This window comes from Nycticebus coucang, chromosome 3 (genome assembly GCF_027406575.1).
Source record: "Nycticebus coucang isolate mNycCou1 chromosome 3, mNycCou1.pri, whole genome shotgun sequence".
Classification (NCBI taxonomy): Eukaryota; Metazoa; Chordata; class Mammalia; order Primates; family Lorisidae; genus Nycticebus; species Nycticebus coucang.
The window spans coordinates 45,083,168-45,101,588 of NC_069782.1; the positions used below are offsets into that span (position 1 = coordinate 45,083,168).

General features: G+C 42.0%; 1 protein-coding gene and 1 long non-coding RNA gene across 5 annotated transcripts in view; one reads left to right on the plus strand and one right to left on the minus strand.

Moving 5' to 3' along the window:
- Nucleotides 1-18,421, plus strand: part of E2F7 (E2F transcription factor 7) — a 53,581-nt gene that overhangs the window by 16,259 nt on the left and 18,901 nt on the right. Inside the window, exons 6-8 of the mRNA XM_053585183.1 lie at nt 3,626-3,916; nt 5,455-5,613; nt 7,000-7,134. Of these exons, the coding sequence (XP_053441158.1) occupies nt 3,626-3,916; nt 5,455-5,613; nt 7,000-7,134 (585 nt within the window). The remainder of the gene's footprint in view (nt 1-3,625; nt 3,917-5,454; nt 5,614-6,999; nt 7,135-18,421) is intronic.
- LOC128581877 (uncharacterized) overlaps nt 1-18,421 on the minus strand; it is a 43,512-nt gene that overhangs the window by 1,572 nt on the left and 23,519 nt on the right. The window contains exon 4 of one of the 4 annotated variants that reach the window (XR_008378932.1): nt 3,621-3,759. The exons of the other annotated variants lie outside the window; for them this stretch is intronic. This is a non-coding gene — a long non-coding RNA (uncharacterized LOC128581877). Of the gene's footprint in view, nt 1-3,620; nt 3,760-18,421 lie in introns of those variants that run through there. 4 annotated transcript variants of the gene reach the window in all.

Here is an 18,421-nt window from a genome sequence, read left to right on the forward strand (position 1 = left end):
GGAAGCCCAGCTCTGTAATGTACAGGCTGTAAGAACTATAAGAAGTTAATTAACCTTTTCTTGTCTATAGCTTAGAGACTACAGCACCTACCTTGCAAGAGAGACATAGCAAAGTTGGGGATAATGTCTGTAATGTGCCTAAGTCAGTGCCTGGCATGGCTAGCTGTTACTGATGCATGGAATAGTTTCTACTCAGCTCTTACCAGAAGGCCTCTCCCCACCCCCAGACGTCCTGTCACCCTCTGTAGCCAAGAAGAGGAAGTAGAGTGCTGGGGCTGGGAAGCCACGTTGGAGTGGAATTATGACACTATAATCTAGGGTTGGTGGCAATTGATCAGGAAAAGGAAAGTGACCCAGCTGCACAGAGGTGTGGTGGACAGCCAGTGAGGCACCCAGTCCTGGACACTAGTCGGAGGGAAGATGAGAGCGTCCCTCTCGCTGGGGTTCGTGAAGCCTACTTCCTCCTTATGTCCAGCTTCCACCCAGAGTCTTGCACTGATATTACTGCAGAAGACAAAAGAGTAGGTGTTGGAGGGCTGTGTTACAGGTTCCAGGGAGGACCCTCCTCTGGGCTACAGATCATTCTGTGGATCCCCACATTATGGATGTCTGGAGCAGAACTCCAGGGAATTTTACAATAGCTTTCTAATGCCTGCGGATCACCCAGACTTGCCCAATGAGTATTTCTTTGTGTGAAGTTGAAAAATGGGATCCCTTGCTGAAAGGTGTTTTAGTGGTCACTGTCTTTGGGGACTGAGTCTAAACTTTCTCCTACATCTCAGGCTACAAGCCACAAGACCATAATTAAACCAAGGATGTGCAGAGCATGCACCTTGCCCTGTTTCTCAGATTCTGGTGCTATGTAGATGTTGATATTATGGGTGAGAATTTAAAGAACTGAGAATGTCTTTAGTAAATGGAAAATAGCAAAGCCTAGTACACTGGAGTGAGAGTTGTTCTTAGTAAGTTCCATTGGGAACTAAGGGAAGTGTGGCAACAATTGGTAAGTCCTTGACCATATGATAGGGGTGAACAGATCTACTGGACAAAAAAAGAAGACCTTGCTCCTGGGAAACCCTTCCTGACAGAGCAAGCCCCCAGAGTAACAAATGGGCCTTGAGACCTGTGAAATGGAACTTTTTAATGCACTAGCCAGTGGACTATTAAACTGAAGCCGGATTGAAGGGGTGAGTGAATAGGGAGGCAAGCAGCCACCACATTGGTTTTTGCCAAAACCACCTACAAAACACCTACCGTGCTTATTATGTATTGTTGTACTCCAAGTGGTCAGACGCTTCTTTTATTTTCTCTTCTTGGGATGTCTAGCCACTAGATGGAGACTTAACAGCTTGTTATTGAATGCAGAATAACAAAGCAGGTGGGCATATGGCTGGCCCTGGGGTGTCTCAGTTGCTTTCACATGACATTTCTAATGGGAAGGTTTATAGAATGTTACACTCTAAACAAGATGTGTTAATATATGAAAACAGACTGGAATAAAAAAGCAGGACGTTCTGGACAAGGGGCTGCTGACTGCTCCTGCCAGCACCTTCCAGCAGGCATCTGGCACCGAAGTCTGAGCTTCTGAGGGCAGCCAGCCTTTCAGGGTCATGAGCTGAAATGTTCTGATTGACTGTGAAAGGCCTCTTCATGCTTGGGTTAGAACTTCCTCTCCACTCCAGAGTTTCATTGTGATCTGGTGTATTTCTTGTGTTAAATCTTTGAAAGGCCAACAGCTACATTCACTGAATCTGCTCTGATTATATAATAGCTCCTGGCAAGTTAAAAGAAAGAGGGCATCTTTGCAGCTGGGGCTACTTTCCTGCAAGATGCCTGGAGGCTTCTGCTATGGATACTTAGATGAGAGCAAAGTGGGCCATGTGTCCCAGGGCCTGTTTCTACAACAGAATGAGTGAGTCACAGACATGAGATTTTTAGAATCGGTTTCTACTGTGACCTCTTATGCTAGCAGGGACTTGGGGTACCTCTAATACCATGTAACAATTGTTTACAGAAGTGTCTATTTAAAATGAATGCCAACTGGGGACTCTTTACAATGTGGTTACATCTAATCCTCATCATTTTATAAGATAAATACTAAGGCACAGAAAAGGTAAGTAACTTCCCAACTAATAAAGGCTAGATAGATCAGGGATTCAAGTCCAGGTGGTCTGACTGCAGGGCTCCATCACTTGAACACTGTAAATACTTTTTTTAAGATGAGGTCTTGCTCTGTTGCCCAGGCTTGAGTATAGTGATGTAATCATAGTTCTCTGTAACCTGCAACCCCTAGGCTCAAAGTCCTCTCACCTCAGCCTCCCAAGTAGCTGGGACTAGAGACAAATGCTACAATACTGACCTGATTTTTTATTTTTTATTTTAGAAGAGACTGGTCTAGCTATGTTGCCCAGGCTGGTCTTGAACTTGAGGCCTCATGTTATCTTCCTATCTCAGCCTCCCAAAGTGCTAGGATTGCAGGTGTAAGCCACCGTGCCTGGCCTCTTACTGTAAATATTTTTGATAAATTCAATGGCTAGCTCATAATCTTAGCTATTTGGGGAGAGTTGGGAAAGTAGGACGTAAACTGATAAATTTCATTGTCCACCTATTCTAGAGTCTCTGTGCTTCACTGTTGAGGTGGGCAGGATTTGGTGAACTAGAACACAGAGAGTTGGCAATGGTCATGATGAACAAAAGGGAACTCCTGTGTTATTGTTCCAGCCCTGGCTATAGCTTCCTCCAGCAATTTGAGAAGGGTGCTCAAGCCCTTGATGTGTGAGTTTCCAGTCCAAAATAGGAAACAATTGTTTATTTTCACTCTGCCACCCTGAGTAGAGTGCCACAGTGTCATTGTAGCTCAAAGCAACCTCAACCTCCTGGGTTCAAGTGATCTAACCTCAACCTCCCAAGTAGCTGAGACTACAGGCATACAGGCATGTGCCACTATGCCCAGGTAGTCTTTTCTAATTTTAGTAGAAACAGAGTTTCCGCTCTTGCTCAGGCTGGTCTCGAACTCCTGAGCTCAAGCAATCCACCTGCCTTGGCCTCGCAGAGTGCTGAGATTACAGGCATGAACCACCACACCCATCCTAGGAAATATAATATTTACTATCTGTTTTCCTTACTGGTCCATCAAGAGAGTCATCAAGGTAATTTTTTTTATATTATTCGAATTCCCAAAAAGGGTAGTATTATCCCATAAGTATTAGTTATTGGACATACTTTATTCTATAGTCTTCATAATTAGGAATACAAGTTGAAATCAGTCATCCATTCATCAAGGGTCTCAGTACCACCAATTTTAACATGCTGAAATGTTTGTGTGGTTTGCCTACCAAGTCTAAAGAACAGTGGCTGTACTGTTTACGTCATACAGATGGAGCTATCACCATCTCTAGATGGGTGTTTTATCCTACCTCTTTGAGGGCTGGATCCCAAGAAGGAAAAGGAAAAATAATTTTTGTTGCTTCCATCCTTACAGGTTGAACTTATCAGATGTCTCTCTTGCTGGGCATTACATTGGGCATCATACAAAGTAGTTCACAGACACGGTCCAGGCCCTCAAGGAATTTATGCTCAAAAATGTTCATCTGCATGAAGTCTGTTGGCTTCTGTTTTCAAACAGGTGTGGAAAGGAGGCGTATCTATGACATTGTGAATGTGCTGGAATCACTGCATCTGGTCAGCCGGGTGGCCAAGAATCAGTATGGCTGGCATGGACGGCACAGCCTGCCAAAAACCTTGAGGAATCTCCAGAGACTAGGAGAGGAGCAGAAATATGAAGAGCAGATGGCATACCTCCAGCAGAAAGAGCTAGATCTGATGGATTACAAATTTGGAGAACGGAAAAAAGATGGCTACCCAGAGGCCCAAGACCCACAGTTACTGGATTTCTCTGAACCCGACTATACCTCTTGTGAGTCCATTGTAACCTCATAAGTCCTGGCAGAGAGAAAGTGGTGGTCTCCTCTAAAGAGATTCACTGCTAAGGTGGGAAGTGGCAGACTGACGACCCTTGAGGGAGGTGTCCTCTTATTCCGTCTACTGCTGAATGGAAGACAGGTGGCTCCAGCTGGGCTGCCCGCTCAACCTCATTTGAAACCTGTTCACTGGTGTTTGGCATGTCGGATCTGGCGATTACTGACAGTGCTCCCATTTTAGATGAAGAGCCCCATGCTGTTTTCTTTTTGTGAGATGTTTAAGTAATATTTAATTTGAGGAAGTTAGCTTTTCAAAGAAGGTATCTAATTAGATGTTGGAGCAGAATACTTAGAAAAGAACCCCATTTGTAGAAAATGTTGATAAGATAGACACCCCCTGCTTTTGTTTGGTGCAGAAGTTCTGGTTTATATCTGCATTGTTCTTCCCTCCCAACTGTGTTACGCTTCCTCTTGTTTTAACCATGGAGCTTCTTCATTCTTACCTTCTCTGTTGCTTAGATGACGGAGTACAAGTATCACACTCACATTCCGCTTGCAAATATAAGCAATAAACATGAAAGGGGAGGGCCTGATTTTCATGAGATTCACTGCCTGTTAGTTCCACCCTGTGAACCGGGACTCATCCTAATAACCAGAGAAGACAGCCATCTGGTGGGGACTGTGTGCCTGCCGCCCACGGGAGTATACATCTAATTAGCCTATTTATGTCTAGTTAACTTATTCATGTATTTCTGAGAAGAAATGCAAGAGGTGGGCACCAGCTATGTTTAGTGTGTGGTCTAGATACTGTGGGCACAGAGAAACAAAAATAGGAGTTCTTGTCTTTGAGAGAAGAGTTGATACTCTGAAAACAATTGCATGTCCCTACCCGGTCTTCTTATCTTATATTAATCTTTTTAAGAAGTTGCTTTAGAAAAACTGCACTTGTGATTCTATGAAGTATAAATACAAAGCATTGAGAGTGTTTTCAAATATGCATTTGGAGTTTATGCCTCCTCTAGAGTAATTTCATGAGCCACAAGAACATCCGGCTCACTTCCTTAGGAGCTGACTTTTGTGATAAGTATCCTGTAGCTTTCTGCCTATAAGGAGGATCTTGGCTGGGTGCGGTGGCTCACACCTCTAATCCCAGCACTCTGGGAGGCCAAGGCTGAGGATCACCTATACTCAGGGGTTTGAGACCAGCCTAAGCAAGAACAATACCCTGTCTCTACTAAAAATAGAGAGACTAGTCAGGTATAATGGCAGGTACCTGTGGTCCCAGATACTCAGGAGGCTGAGGCTAGAAGATCGGAGTTGAGCCCAAGAGTCTGAGGTTGCTTTGAGCTATGATGATGCCAAGGCACTCTCTACCCAGGACAACAGAGTGAGACTCTGTCTCAAATAAAATAAACAAAAAAACAAGGGCTATCTTGCGGTCTGCTGGTAGAGTTAGATAATTCTGGCAAATGCAAGTACAGTCTTCTTGTAGAAAGTCATGTGTTTTGATGCTTTTGTTTTATTCCTTCTGTAGCATCAGCACACAGTAGAAAAGACAAGTCTCTGAGAATTATGAGCCAGAAGTTTGTCATGCTGTTCCTCGTATCTAAAACCAAGATCGTTACTCTGGATGTGGCAGCCAAAATACTGATCGAAGAAGGCCAAGATACCCCAGACCACAGTAAATTTAAAAGTAAGAATCCTCAACTAATTCCACTTATCAGCATAAAAAAAAAAAGGATGGGATTTCATACATTGACATTTCCTACACCTGAGAGAAAAATTATGTAGAGAGACAAGTACTCCTTCCTACACTTAGAAAGGTTTTTGTTGCTGTAAGAGGTGAGTTAGTCACATACTAGAATCTTCTTAAAGCCTGTCAGATGCCTTGCCTGGACAGTGAGAAGCAGAACGCTGTCCCTGAATGCCAGTCAGGTGTGAATTACTTTGTGTGTCTCTTTAGTATCCAAGACCGAATGTCTGAGTTTTCTTCCCCTTTTCCCCACACCCCACGTGCTCCTCTGAAGGGTGGAGCTGAAGAACCAGAGGACTGGCCAGGGTGAGACAGTGGGCACGGCCGCTCGGCAGGAAGACGGTGCCCGAGCTTCACGCTCAAGTGCATCCTCTGCCCAGCTTGGATCCTGAGCCAAATTCCCTGGGTTACTAATAGCCAGGTCAAGCTCCCTGGAAATCACGAGCTCAACATTCTCTAGTGCTTTTGTTTCCAGTGGGAATCCTAGCCCTCCCTGCAGGTGAAATGGCTAGATAAAATCCAGCCCTGTCACGATTGGGAAGAAGAGAGCTGCGGCTGGATGATGCAGAATGTTTCTAGATGATAATCAAACTCTTGATTTTAGCCTTGAGGTCAAGTGGGCTTCCTGGCTGTAAATTGATTTCTTAAATAGAAAACACACCCTGGTCACCACCCCACCTGTTCAATGTGTTACTGCCCCTTCTGAGTTTTCCTCCATTGCGTGCATTTGTAGATGTCTCCCTCAAAAGCTTTTTAGGATTCAGGGGATGCTCATCCCTTCCCACTGAGTGGCCAGAATGCCAGGATTCCAGTTGAGGAGCTGCCTGTTCTTCAGCACAGTCGGACCTTGTGACCTTGAGTCCTGGGCATCCTGTGTGCTCAGCAGTGCAACCTGGCAGGAAGCTGTGGGAATCCCTGTCATTTTCACAAACCAGCTGTCTGGCGGAGCTACTGCCACGGTCTCCTGTGGGGCAAACCTTTGACGTGCTGTATCATAGTTACATTTCCTAAGCCTTTAATTACAGCCCACATCCTTCCTTGGTGTCTCTGCAATCTCAGTGCTCCCTGCGTGTCACCAGGCACCTCTTGCAAGAGGTGTGAAGCTGGGGAAATGGAGTGACGCACCAACCTTCCCTAAGTATGTGTCCTTGGATGCTGCAAATACATAAAACTCAGGGCGATTTCATGGCAGTCAGTGGTCTCTTCCCACCCCACTGCTTTCCACTTGAGGTTTTTATGATAGCTGAGAAAAGTTACCTGTCACACAAACTAAAACATAATGGTGTCCCAGACAGCATGACCATAATTGTGTTTTCTATCTCCAAGCCAAGGTACGACGCCTCTATGATATAGCTAATGTTCTGACCAGCTTGGCTCTGATAAAGAAAGTGCATGTGACAGAGGAACGTGGCCGGAAACCAGCCTTCAAGTGGATCGGGCCTGTGGACTTCAGCTCCAGCGGTGAGGCGGCATGGTGTTGCTGGGGACCTGTTTCATTTGCAATCCCCAATTTCTTTGCTCCACCCTCCATCTCCTACACAATGAGATCCAGTCATCTCCTTGTTTTCCCACAATCCATGTCACGTACGAAGCTAGACTAGTGACTTAGCTTTTGTGGAGATGAGCATTAGCTGCAAATGGTGTGGGCTGGCTGACTCACAACACAGCGGGAAGGGGAATCCGAGAGCATGTAATGTGAAAGTTTCTGTAACTAAAATTTTACCTCTTTAGTTTTTTAAATTTTGTTCCAAAGCTTTTTCCTGGAAATTTGGGACCAAGAATTTTTTTTAAAAAAAACACCTCTTTTGGCTGGGCACAGTGCTCATATCTATAATCCTAGCACTCTGGGAGGCTGAAGTGGGTGGATCCCTTGAGCTCAGGAGTTCCAGACCAGCCTGAGCAAGAGTGAAAGCCCATCTCTACTAAAAATAGCAAAACTAGTCAGGCGTTGTGACGGACACCTGTAGTACCAGCTACTCGGGAGGCTGAGGCAAAAGGATTGCCTGAGCCCAAGAGTTTGAGGTTGCTGTGAGCTATGACACCACGGCTCTCAACACAGAGAGACAGAATGAGACTCTGTCACCCCCAAAACAACATCTCTTTTGAACACTGGTTGTTGTTTCTACATTTGCAGAGTAAAAACAAGGTTTTTCTTCAGAATTCCAGATAATATAAAAATTACATCAAATAACTATCACAAAGCTGATAATGGGGTAACTAATATGTGGTAAGATTGTATCTCAATATAGATGTAATGGACATCTTTCTTGTAATTTATTTAAAAGGTTACAAATGTCGCAATTTTACTTAACTGGATTAAAATAGGGCATTATCTTCTATGTCACAGGGACTATCCCAGCAATCAGGGCTGGCCTACTGCACCAGCTGTTTTACATACAGCTCACTGCATGGGAAAAAGCCATTAAAGCTATTTTTAAATTACCCTTCCAATTTTGGTGTTAGTAGTATAAATTTGTGCCACTTAACCAGGCTTATAAAAGACATAGCTCTCCACGTCACTTACAACACATTATTCACTTTGGACCTAGATGAAACCATTTAAAATCAAGTGTAACTAATTCAACCCAGGAAATACTTACTTAGTGTGTACAGGTCGCCGACTATTATACCAAATGCCCTAAGATGGGTGGCACTGTCTCTGGCCTGCAGAAGTACACAGCTTGGCCATCTTCTGTTTCTCTGCCTTCAACTTCTTTTTTTTTCACCTGTGAAGCCCTCTTCTTTTTTGACCTAAAAATATTCTACTCAATGTTTAAGATCAGGTTCAAGTGTCGATTTCTACATGACGTTTTCCCTGATCACCCAGAGTGTCTCGTCTGAACGATTACAATTTAGTATTACTGTGCTTGGAGAAGTTGCCCCTGCTCTCCGCGGTTGAGGCCAGGCCAGACATCATCTTTATTCATCGTTGATTACTCCATAGTATCAGAACAGTGCCTTACTCGCTTGAGCTTCTATTGAAGATTTGTAATCAGCTCCAGTTTGCAGCACTAGACAGGATGGTACTGGCTCTGCAGGAATTCAGAGTGGTGAAATTCTGATAGATTGTGGCATTTTAGAGGGATGAAGGAATATGCTGGAGACATCAGAGCCCTGATTGAAGAGGAGAGCATAGGACAGAGAATAATAAAAGACAGTGTGATCGGTTGGCACCACATTTTTTGAAAGTCTTAAAAGTTGAACCAAGAAGTTTGAAATGGATGTGATCGGAAGAATTGTCAAGTCTTTGGACGTAGAGATTAAAAGAGAGGAAGGACTCAGAGGTGGTGGTGCCATTGAAAAAGTAAGATAGCTGGGGAGATTCGCTGGTGTTGAGGAGTCCTAGAATTCCTGTGATTGTGCAGCTAGGAAGACAGCCCATGAGAGCTCTCTGTGATGTGATGTGGGGAAGGGAGTTTGCAGCCAGGCCAGGAACCTTACATTGAACTTATTTTCTCTACCTTATAGAAACCTGGTCCTCTGTATTCCCTGGTTCCACTACTAATAGCATCACCAGCCACCCACCAACCAAGTTGGTGGCATTTGAAGTCACCATTGCTTCCTTGATCCCCTCTCCTTCACCCCTTAGGCAGCAGTTGCTTCCTTATAGTCAAACCTCACAAATGTCTCTCCCCTCCTTTCCCAACCAGCTGGCACAGTGTATTATGCCTCCGTGTTTTCTTCTTTATAACAGCTTTATTGAGGTGTCACTGACACAATAAATAGCGGGAAGTTAATTACAATTTGATAAACTATTGCATCTGCATGCACCTGTGAAATATCACCACAATCGCAGTAATGGACATACAGCATTTGGAAGTCTCCCGCCCCTCGGTAATGGCTCCCTCTGGGCCCCAACTCCCACCCCCAGGCAACCACTCACCTGTTTTTTTTCCACTCTATATTTGTTGTGTTCTCTATTTTTTTTGTGAATCATATATAGTCAATCCCCATGATTCACAGATTCCGTATTTGCAACTCTACCTACTCATTTTGTTTCTAACTCCAAAGTCAGCGCTCATGGTGTTTTCAGTTATTTGTAGACGTGTGCGGAATGGCAGAACATTTGGGTCTCCTGATGAGGTCAAAGCAGGTGCCACTCTGCCTTCTTGTTGCACCTCATGTACCATAAACAAGTGTCCTTTATGCTGTCTTTTTAGTCTTGCATTTTCACATTTTTATGCTTTTTGTTGGTGATTTACCATTCAACATGGCTCCCAACCATTGCTGTCTAGTGTTTCCCAGTGGCAGAAAGCTGGGACGTGCCCCACAGAGAACATACATATGTCTAGATACACTTTGTTCAGCACATCGGCCGATTTCAATGTTACTGAATCAAAAACACATATAAATAAAATGTCTTTTAAAAAAAGGTTATATATTGATCAACTGACAAAAATATACCCAGCGGCTTTCAGGAACCTAAACTTGGCTGTCCCCTAGGAGCAATGGTTTACTGTTTGTTAATTCAGTGTTTTCAGTGACTGTGAAAAATACGAAATGACTCCGTAGTGTATATTCTTTTATTAGGCTTCTTTCACTCAGCATAATTATTTTTGAGAGATTAATAGTTTATTCCTTTTTACTAAAGAGTTCTGTTGTATCGATACACCGTACTTCATCCATCACCTTGAACCGTTTCCAGTTTGGGGCTACTGTAAATAAAGCTATGAGTATTTGTGTGCAGGTCTTTGTAAGACAAACCCTTTCATTTCACTTAGATAAATACCTGCCGGGAGTGGAATAACTGCATCATATGGTAGGTGGATGTTTTAGATTTTTGAGACACTTCCAAACTGTTTTCCTAAGTAATCGTAACATTTTACATTCCCATCAGCAAGCTATGAGAGTTCTAGTTCAACCATATTGTACCAAAACTTGACGTGGTCAGCCTTTTTAATTTTAGCCATCGTAATAGGTGTATAGTGGTATCTTGTTTTGGTTTTAATTCGCACTTCCCTTAAGATTGGTGATGTTGAGCTTCTGTTCACGCCCCTATTTTGCCATCTGTATAGCTTGCTTGCTTGAAGAAGCAACATATTGTGATCTTTCCCCCATTTTTTGTTGCTTTGGGGTTGTCTGCTTTCTTGTTACGGAGTTCTGTGTACATTCTGCATACAAACCTTTTATCAGAGAGGTGGTTTTCCAGTGTTGCCTTTCAGTCTGTGGCTTTGTCTTCTCATTCTAACAGGGTCTCATGAAAATCAGAAAGTCTGAATTTTTTATTTTTTTCTTGGTGTGGACCATGCTTTCAGTTTGTATCTAAGAAATCTTTGCCTAACACAAAGTCACAGATATGGTGTGAGGTTGGCATCAATGGGGTGCTTTTTAGATGGAGGGATTGCATATGGATGGATATCCAGTTGTACCAACATCATTTGTTGAAGAAAGTATCCTTTCTGTGCTAAATTTCCTTTATTCTAGGCAAATATTTTAAGCAAATATATATGTGGTACTGTTTCTGGACTCCAAACTATTGTATTGATCTGTTTGTCTATTTGGTATCATGGTAATATTGGCCTCTTAAAATGAATTGGGAAATAATCATGCCTCTTCAAGTTTTTGGAGGAGTTTGTTGTATTGTTTTTTCCTTAAAAGTTTGGTAGAATTCATCAAAGAAGTCATCTGGGTATGGAGTTTTGATGGGTAAGGTTTTAACAGCAGGTTATAATTCTTTAATGGCATATGGGCTCTTCAGGTTATCTTCGTATTACTTTCTTCTTTGAGTTCAGTTTGTTCTTATTCTAGTTCAGGGGTGGGGACCCTTTGAAAGGCCTCATTAATTTTTGTTGGAAAGCAGTTGAATGTTTGGTTGCAGCCCGAAGGTCTGCAGTTTCAGCTGCTCCTCTAGACAGGTGTCAGTCAGTCGGGACTGTAGGGCATGTTGATTTGGGTTAGGTAGGAGACTGTAGCTTCACAGCAGTTCAGTGGTTGAAAAGCAAGAAAGCATTTTGAGGGCAAGTTGCCAAAGGCATGGATATTCTACCGTATTTTTGCATGTTTCAATTGGGTCTTTCTTAGCATCAAACAATGACTTTAAAATGTCATCTGCTATGAGCTCAATCAGTTCCATCTGTAGTTCCTTAGATGCCTTAGTGATGTCAGCTAGGTGAGGCTCACGTGCTAATTTGAGTGTGACACCACTGATTCTCAAAGTCAGTAAACCTTTCACTGTATTCTCTAATAGGTCTGTAACCGCGGGGTATTCTTCAGGATTCGCATATATCATCCTGCTCATCAGTGACCTTTGCTATCCAGGGAAAATGTTCGTCCAAAGTTTCCTTTTGAAAAAAGCTATCTTTTTTCAAAATGCTTGGAATTTTTGCAATGTATCATACACAATTTTACCTTGCCAAGAACTATTCACCATTTTGATTTGACATGATAGAACACGTAGAAATGCTGTATTCCTATAGAAATCTTTTCAGTAATTCACATTGCTGATTCTGTTCTTCATAAAATTTAACTATCTGTTCTCAGAGATAATATTTTGTTTAACACTTGTCCCGATGATAGCCAACACACTTAGCATGATATGGTAAATCCACACTGAATACCTCCTCTTTCAACTTTCAGCATGTTACGAGAAACTCAGGAAGGGGTGTTTGTTGCATTTGCACTAATGTAGTTAACAATACTTTTGACTTGTTGCGAAGTGTCACTTAAAATAGTCACTTTGGCACAGAGGTTTTGCTGATGGAAGATATTATGAAATGAGAGCATCTGGATTTGTTAATTTTTTAATCTTTGTGTTTCCTGTCATTGAAGGTGCACCATCTGTACATAACACTCAGTAAATTTACCAAATTCAGTCCAACTTCATGATATTTATCTTGAAAGTTTTTGTAGGTACCTATTCCCAATGTTCTGTTTGCAAGAGTGCCCAAAGCCAGTAGCTCTTCAAAGCAAAGAAAGTCTTCTGTTATGATCCGAACAAAGCATAAAACCTGCAGTCGTATCAGTTGATTCATCCAAAGCAATTGGTTTTTTACTTTTGGAGTATTGCATGAAATTGTTCTGTTAAGTCGAAGGCTAATGCATGCAGCCAGTCAGGTCTGGTTCTCCTTGAAAGAGGCAGCTGTTTGTATTTTGAAAAGTTACCAGGGTGTAAGCACCTTACAACTTCAACAGTGCATTCTTTCACCATTTCTTAGAACTGCATGTCTTACCTTTTTTCCCCAAATATGTAAGCTACTTTATAAGTCACTTCAATGGCATTATTTCCAGGTCTCATTGCTGCTTGAAAAAATTGCCTTTGCTTCTGCTTTTCATCTTTTAACTTTTGCTATACAAGCTTTCATGCCTCTCCCTCTCATGTAAAATATCTGTGGTCCTCATGACTTGTAATAATGCTGATGAGCACTGGACTTCTGTAATGTTGATAGCACAGCATCACAAAGCAAGCAAATGGTCGTATCTTTAGCAGAAACCAGACAGTACATTGTATTGTAGTCCCCACTCTCTATTAGAATGTTTCCTTCCTTCAGTGTACTCGTGGTCATCTTTGATGTGATGGGCTGTTAAGCAGAGAGAATTAAAAATCACTGTCAAGCCATGCGACCACTCACAAATTCCACTGCAAACAGAAACACAGTGCCCCTCTGTCCAAAGCTGATAACAGACCAGAGTACTTGACTCCCCTGAACTCTCACCAACCAGCCTCCTGTGGGGGTGGCGCCAGTCAGGTGGGGGAAGTTCAATTTAGCCCTTATGGTTTACTAATATTCTTATTACACCAGTCAATGTGAAAGGATTTTTTCTTTGAAACTTATGTTGTTCTTTGGCATTTAAAATATGTTCATTTTAAAAATAAAAATATAAAAGATGAACAAAAATGTGTTAATAAAAATAAAAGGATTTGTTCTGTAAAGTTTGGATTCAGTCAGAAGGCCACAGGGAAGGACCTAGAAGGCCAGATGTAGCCTACAGCTGCAGGTTCCCCCCTCTGGTTCTAGTTTCTTAAGGTCAAAGCTGAAGTCATTCATTTTAGACTTTTCTTCTTTCCCAATAAATTTGACCCACGAATTACTTATTTTTTATTTATTTATTTTTTTTTAAGACAGACTCTCAGGATGTCAGTCTCGGTAGAGTGCTGTGGCCTCACAGCTCACAGCAACCTCAAACTCTTGGGCTCAAGTGATTCTCTTGCCTCAGCCTCCCAAATAGCTGGGACTCCAGGCACCTGCCACAACACTCAGCTATTTTTTTGTTACAGTTGTCATTGTTGTTCAGCTGGCCCAGCCTGGGTTCGAACCTGCCAACCAGGGTGTATGTGGCCAGCGCTGTAACCACTGTGCTACAGACGCTGAGCCCCACAAATTATTTAAATGTGTTTTGTAGTCCTCAAATATTCTGGCATTTTCTGGATATCTTTTTCTTAGCAATTTCTAATTTCATTCCATGTGATCAGAAAACACACTTCATATAATTTGATTTTCTTAAACTTATTGAGTCCTGTTTCATAGTACAGATATAGTCCATCTTGATAAATACTTTGAAGAATGTACATTCTGTTGTTGGGTGAGATGTTCTATAAATAACAACTAGCTGAAGTTGGTTCACAATATTTTCCAGTCTTTTATATCCTTGCGGATTTTATGTTTACTTGTTCTATCAATGGATGGATGTTGACATCTTTGATTATAGTTGCAGATTTGTCTATTTCTTTTTGCAGTTCTGTGAAGTCTTCCATGTATCTTGAAGCTGTCTTGAGCTCTGTCTGCATAATGTTTAGAATCGTGTCTTGATGAACCGACCCGTTTATCATTATGAAATGACCCTCTTTGTTCCTGGTGATATACTCTGTCCTCTGAAATCTAGAGAGTATCCCAAAAGTACCCCCTCTAAAGTACATACACAGGGAAAATGGGAAATTGTAGCTATATATACCTTTATTTACAAAATGTTTGTTAGGAAATTCTACAAAGAGATGACAAACACAAAAAGAATATTTTGTAAATATTTTGTAAATGTTCATAATGAATATTTTACTTTTACTCTTAAGCAATTTGTATCTATATTTAAGGTAAATTTCAGGTGGGCAATATATAGTTGGATTTTTAAATCTAATCTGAATCTGATGATTTCTAATTTGTAATGGTATTATTTAGGCCATTTATATTTAATGTGATTTTTTTTTGCAGTTTTTGGCCGGGACTGGGTTTGAACCCATCTCCCGCATATGGGGCTGGCAGCACCCTACTCCTTTGAGCCACAGGCGCCGCCCCATTTAATGTGATTCTTGATCTCTTTGGTTTTTAATCCATCATCTTGCTATTCGTGTTGTATTTGCCCATTTGCTCATTGTTTCTTTTTCCTTTTTCTTTCTCTTGGAGTTACTGTTTTTTATGCTCCCATTTTATTTCCTTTATTGCTTTATTTGCTGTAACTCCAGTCCTCAAGTCCCTGGCCTGTTAGGAACTGGGCACACAACAGGAGTGAGCAGCTGGCCAGCAGGGGAAACTTCCTCTTGTGTTCACAGCCATTCCCATCACGCGCATCTCCACCTGAGCTCCAATGTCTCCCAAGAAACCAGTCCCTGGTACCAGAAAGGTTGGGACCACTGGACTATAATTGTTTATTGTGTTATTTTAATGGTTGCTTTAGGGTCTATAATATACATCTTTAATTTTATTGGTCTACTTTTAAGTAACACTACATATATGGTATAAGAACCTTGCAAGAACATCCTTTTGTTTTTCCTTGTCTAACCTTTGTGCTATTGTAGTCAACCTTTTATTGCTCTGTATAGTATAAACTCCACAGTGCTTCGTTGTTATTTTTCCTTTAAATAGTTTAAATCTTTTAAAGAGATGTTAGAAAGAAAAATTTCTTTTGTCTACCCATGTAGTTACCACTTCCAGTGCTCATCATTCCCTTTTGTAAAAGTAGGTTTCCAACAAGTATCATTTTTCTTCCGCTCAATGAACTTTCTTTAACATTTCTTATAGTGCAGGCCTGCCAATCATAAAGTCTTCCACTGTTGTGTGTCTGAAAACATCTTTATTTCTGCTTTGGTTTTGAAAGAATTCTAGATCGAAGATTTTTTTCCTTCAGTTCTTTAAAGAAATTGCTCCACTCTCTCCTACCATGCATTGTTTCTGACAGGGAATCTACCATCATCTTGTTTTTCTGTATGGAATATGTCATTTTTCCCTGTTTGCTTTTAATATATTTATTTTATCTAAATCATTGAAATCTCTATAGCTGGTTCTAAGCAACATGATGACATTTGACTTGGTGATCTTTTCTTTGTGGTTTTTGTACTTGTGTTTCTTCAACTTCTTCAGCTATTGATTTAAACTTTTAGCCAAATTTGGCAAATGTTCACCCATTGTTTCTTCAAATTTTTTTTTTGTCTCCTCATCTGCTGTGTTTGGAAACTCCAGTTGTGCTCGTATCTGTCTGTGTAAAGTTGTCCTAGTTCACTGCTGCTTTTTCCATTTCTTTGTCTTTTTTCTTTGTGTTTCACTTTTATACAGTTTTCATTGCTGTGTCTTGAGTTCAAATTGTTTTTCCTGGAATGTCTAACCTGCCTTGAATCCTGTGTACTATATTTTTCATCTCCATCACTGTATTATCTCTAGTAGTTTGATTTGGACCCTTAAGTTTTTGATGTCTCTGTTTAGCATGTTCAGTCTTTCTTCTAGCTCCTTAAATTTATGGAACACAAGTCTGATAACTATTCTCATGTGCTGGTTACTAGTCTGTCATCTTTGTCACTCCTGGATCAATGTCTCCTTAGTCTGGGTTATATTTTCCTGCTTCTCTGTGTACATGGTACTTTTTAATAGTGTGCCAGACACTGAGAATTATACGTCGTTAAGTAGTAGACATTTTTTGTGCTCCTAAAAATGTTCTTGATCTTAGGGACTTTGCCTAATAAATGCAGTCAGTGTAACCTGGTTTCTTGTACCCTCAATTAATCCCCAGCAATAAAAAAAAAAATGTTCTTGATCTTTGTTCTGGGATGCAGGGAAACAGGGATGCTTTTTGATCTTGCGTTTAAGCTTTGCTGGGCAGGACATCATCAGCATTTAGTTCAGTACATTTTTCCCCATTACCGAGGCATCCCTTCTCCTTTTTCGTACTGTAAATAATGCACCCTGAATTTGGAGGTTTTTTCCACTGTAGCTACTGGCAACAGACACCATCATCAGCCCTGTATGAGCTGCAGACACCTGTTCCCTCCACTCCTTTGGTGAGTTTCTGTCCCTGGCCTGGGGTAGCCTTCTCACATCCATCAGTGAATGTATGTATCAGTGAACAGACACCTGTTCCCTCCACTGAACATTTGAGGAAGACTCTGCAAACCCCCAGCACTCTTGTTCTGCACACCTCTCCTCTCCACATTTGGCCCTGCAAACTCTAGCTGCCTTGGCTTTCCAGGACACCCAGCTGCATCCTCAACTTATGGAGACCACAAAACTCTACCTAGCTCCCCTTCCCAGCATCGCAACCTAGAAACATTCCCCAGACAGTAAGCTAGAACCATCAGAGCTCAGCTCATTAGATTCCTGCCTATAAAGACCACCACCCTAATGTCCTGATACCCAGTGTCTTAGCGCCACTGTTTTGTTCATTTTGTCCAACATGTTACTTGTTCCAGGAAGGAGGCAATATGGTCCTTGCTACTAGCTTCACCTGTTTTCCTTTTGATTTTGTCATTTCCGGATTTTTCTGAAAGGACCCTTTATTGGGCTTTTGTTATAAGAAAAAGAAAACTGGAGGGCGGGAAGATGGCGGCCGAGTAGCAGCTTCCTTGCATCTGGGCACCGTGAGTCTGGGGAGATAGGACTCTGGGCATCTCTGGCTGGTGAGATCTGCCTATAATCATCCTTGTGAGGATACAGGGAGTCAGCGAGAGACTTCTGGACCCCAAGAGGAGGACTAAAACAGTGGAAAACCGGCAAGTGGTCGCGTGTGTTCAATCGGTCTAAACCCGCCAGCAACTGTAAGTAAGTACAGTAGCAGCGAGACTGCAAACCGGAAAGGCCTTACCTGTGAACTGTTTTGGTGTCTTTGGACTTGGCACTTGGTTGAACTGCATTGGGGAGAGCCTGAGCGGGAGTGCGGAGAACTTTGGCCGTTGTCTAGGGCCCCATTCTGAGCCGCTGAGCCAGACGGAGCTATTGGTGTTTGGCTGTGAGCCACAGGGAGCCATTGTGAGTGATCTGCCCTGGCAAGCTCCGCCCTCAGGGTCGCAGAGCAAGAATCGGGCTAGAGCTGGTAACCTAGTGACTGAGTAGCCTAAGGGCGGGGGTCTGAGCCGCCTTACAACCCTAACCCTCAGGGGCAGAGTGAGACCAGTTTTGGCACACTGGGTAAGTGGATAGCCACTTCAGCAGTGATTCCAGCGACAAGCACTTTCCTGGGAAAGCTTCTACTCAGCGAGTTTACAAGTTCAAAGTGCCTTTTAAGAGGGCTGAAGAGAGATTTAGGGTGTCTACCTACTGGGGTTGGAGAAATCTGCAGCCTCCAGTCGTATCTGCACTGTGATTAACTCTCATACCCCAGGAGGCCACATGTTGCCCAGACAATATTCAACAACATATACATACTGCTTTGTTTTTGGTTGTGTATTTTTTTCTGTTATTTTGGTTTGGTTGTTTTTCTGTTTATTTTGATGTTGTTTTGCTTTTTAATTTCAACCTTTTCCGTACAGATTTTTTTCTTTCTCAATTTTTCTAGTGTAATTATAATTTCCCATTGCTGCCTTTTTCAATAACTAGAACTTCATTTTTGCTAG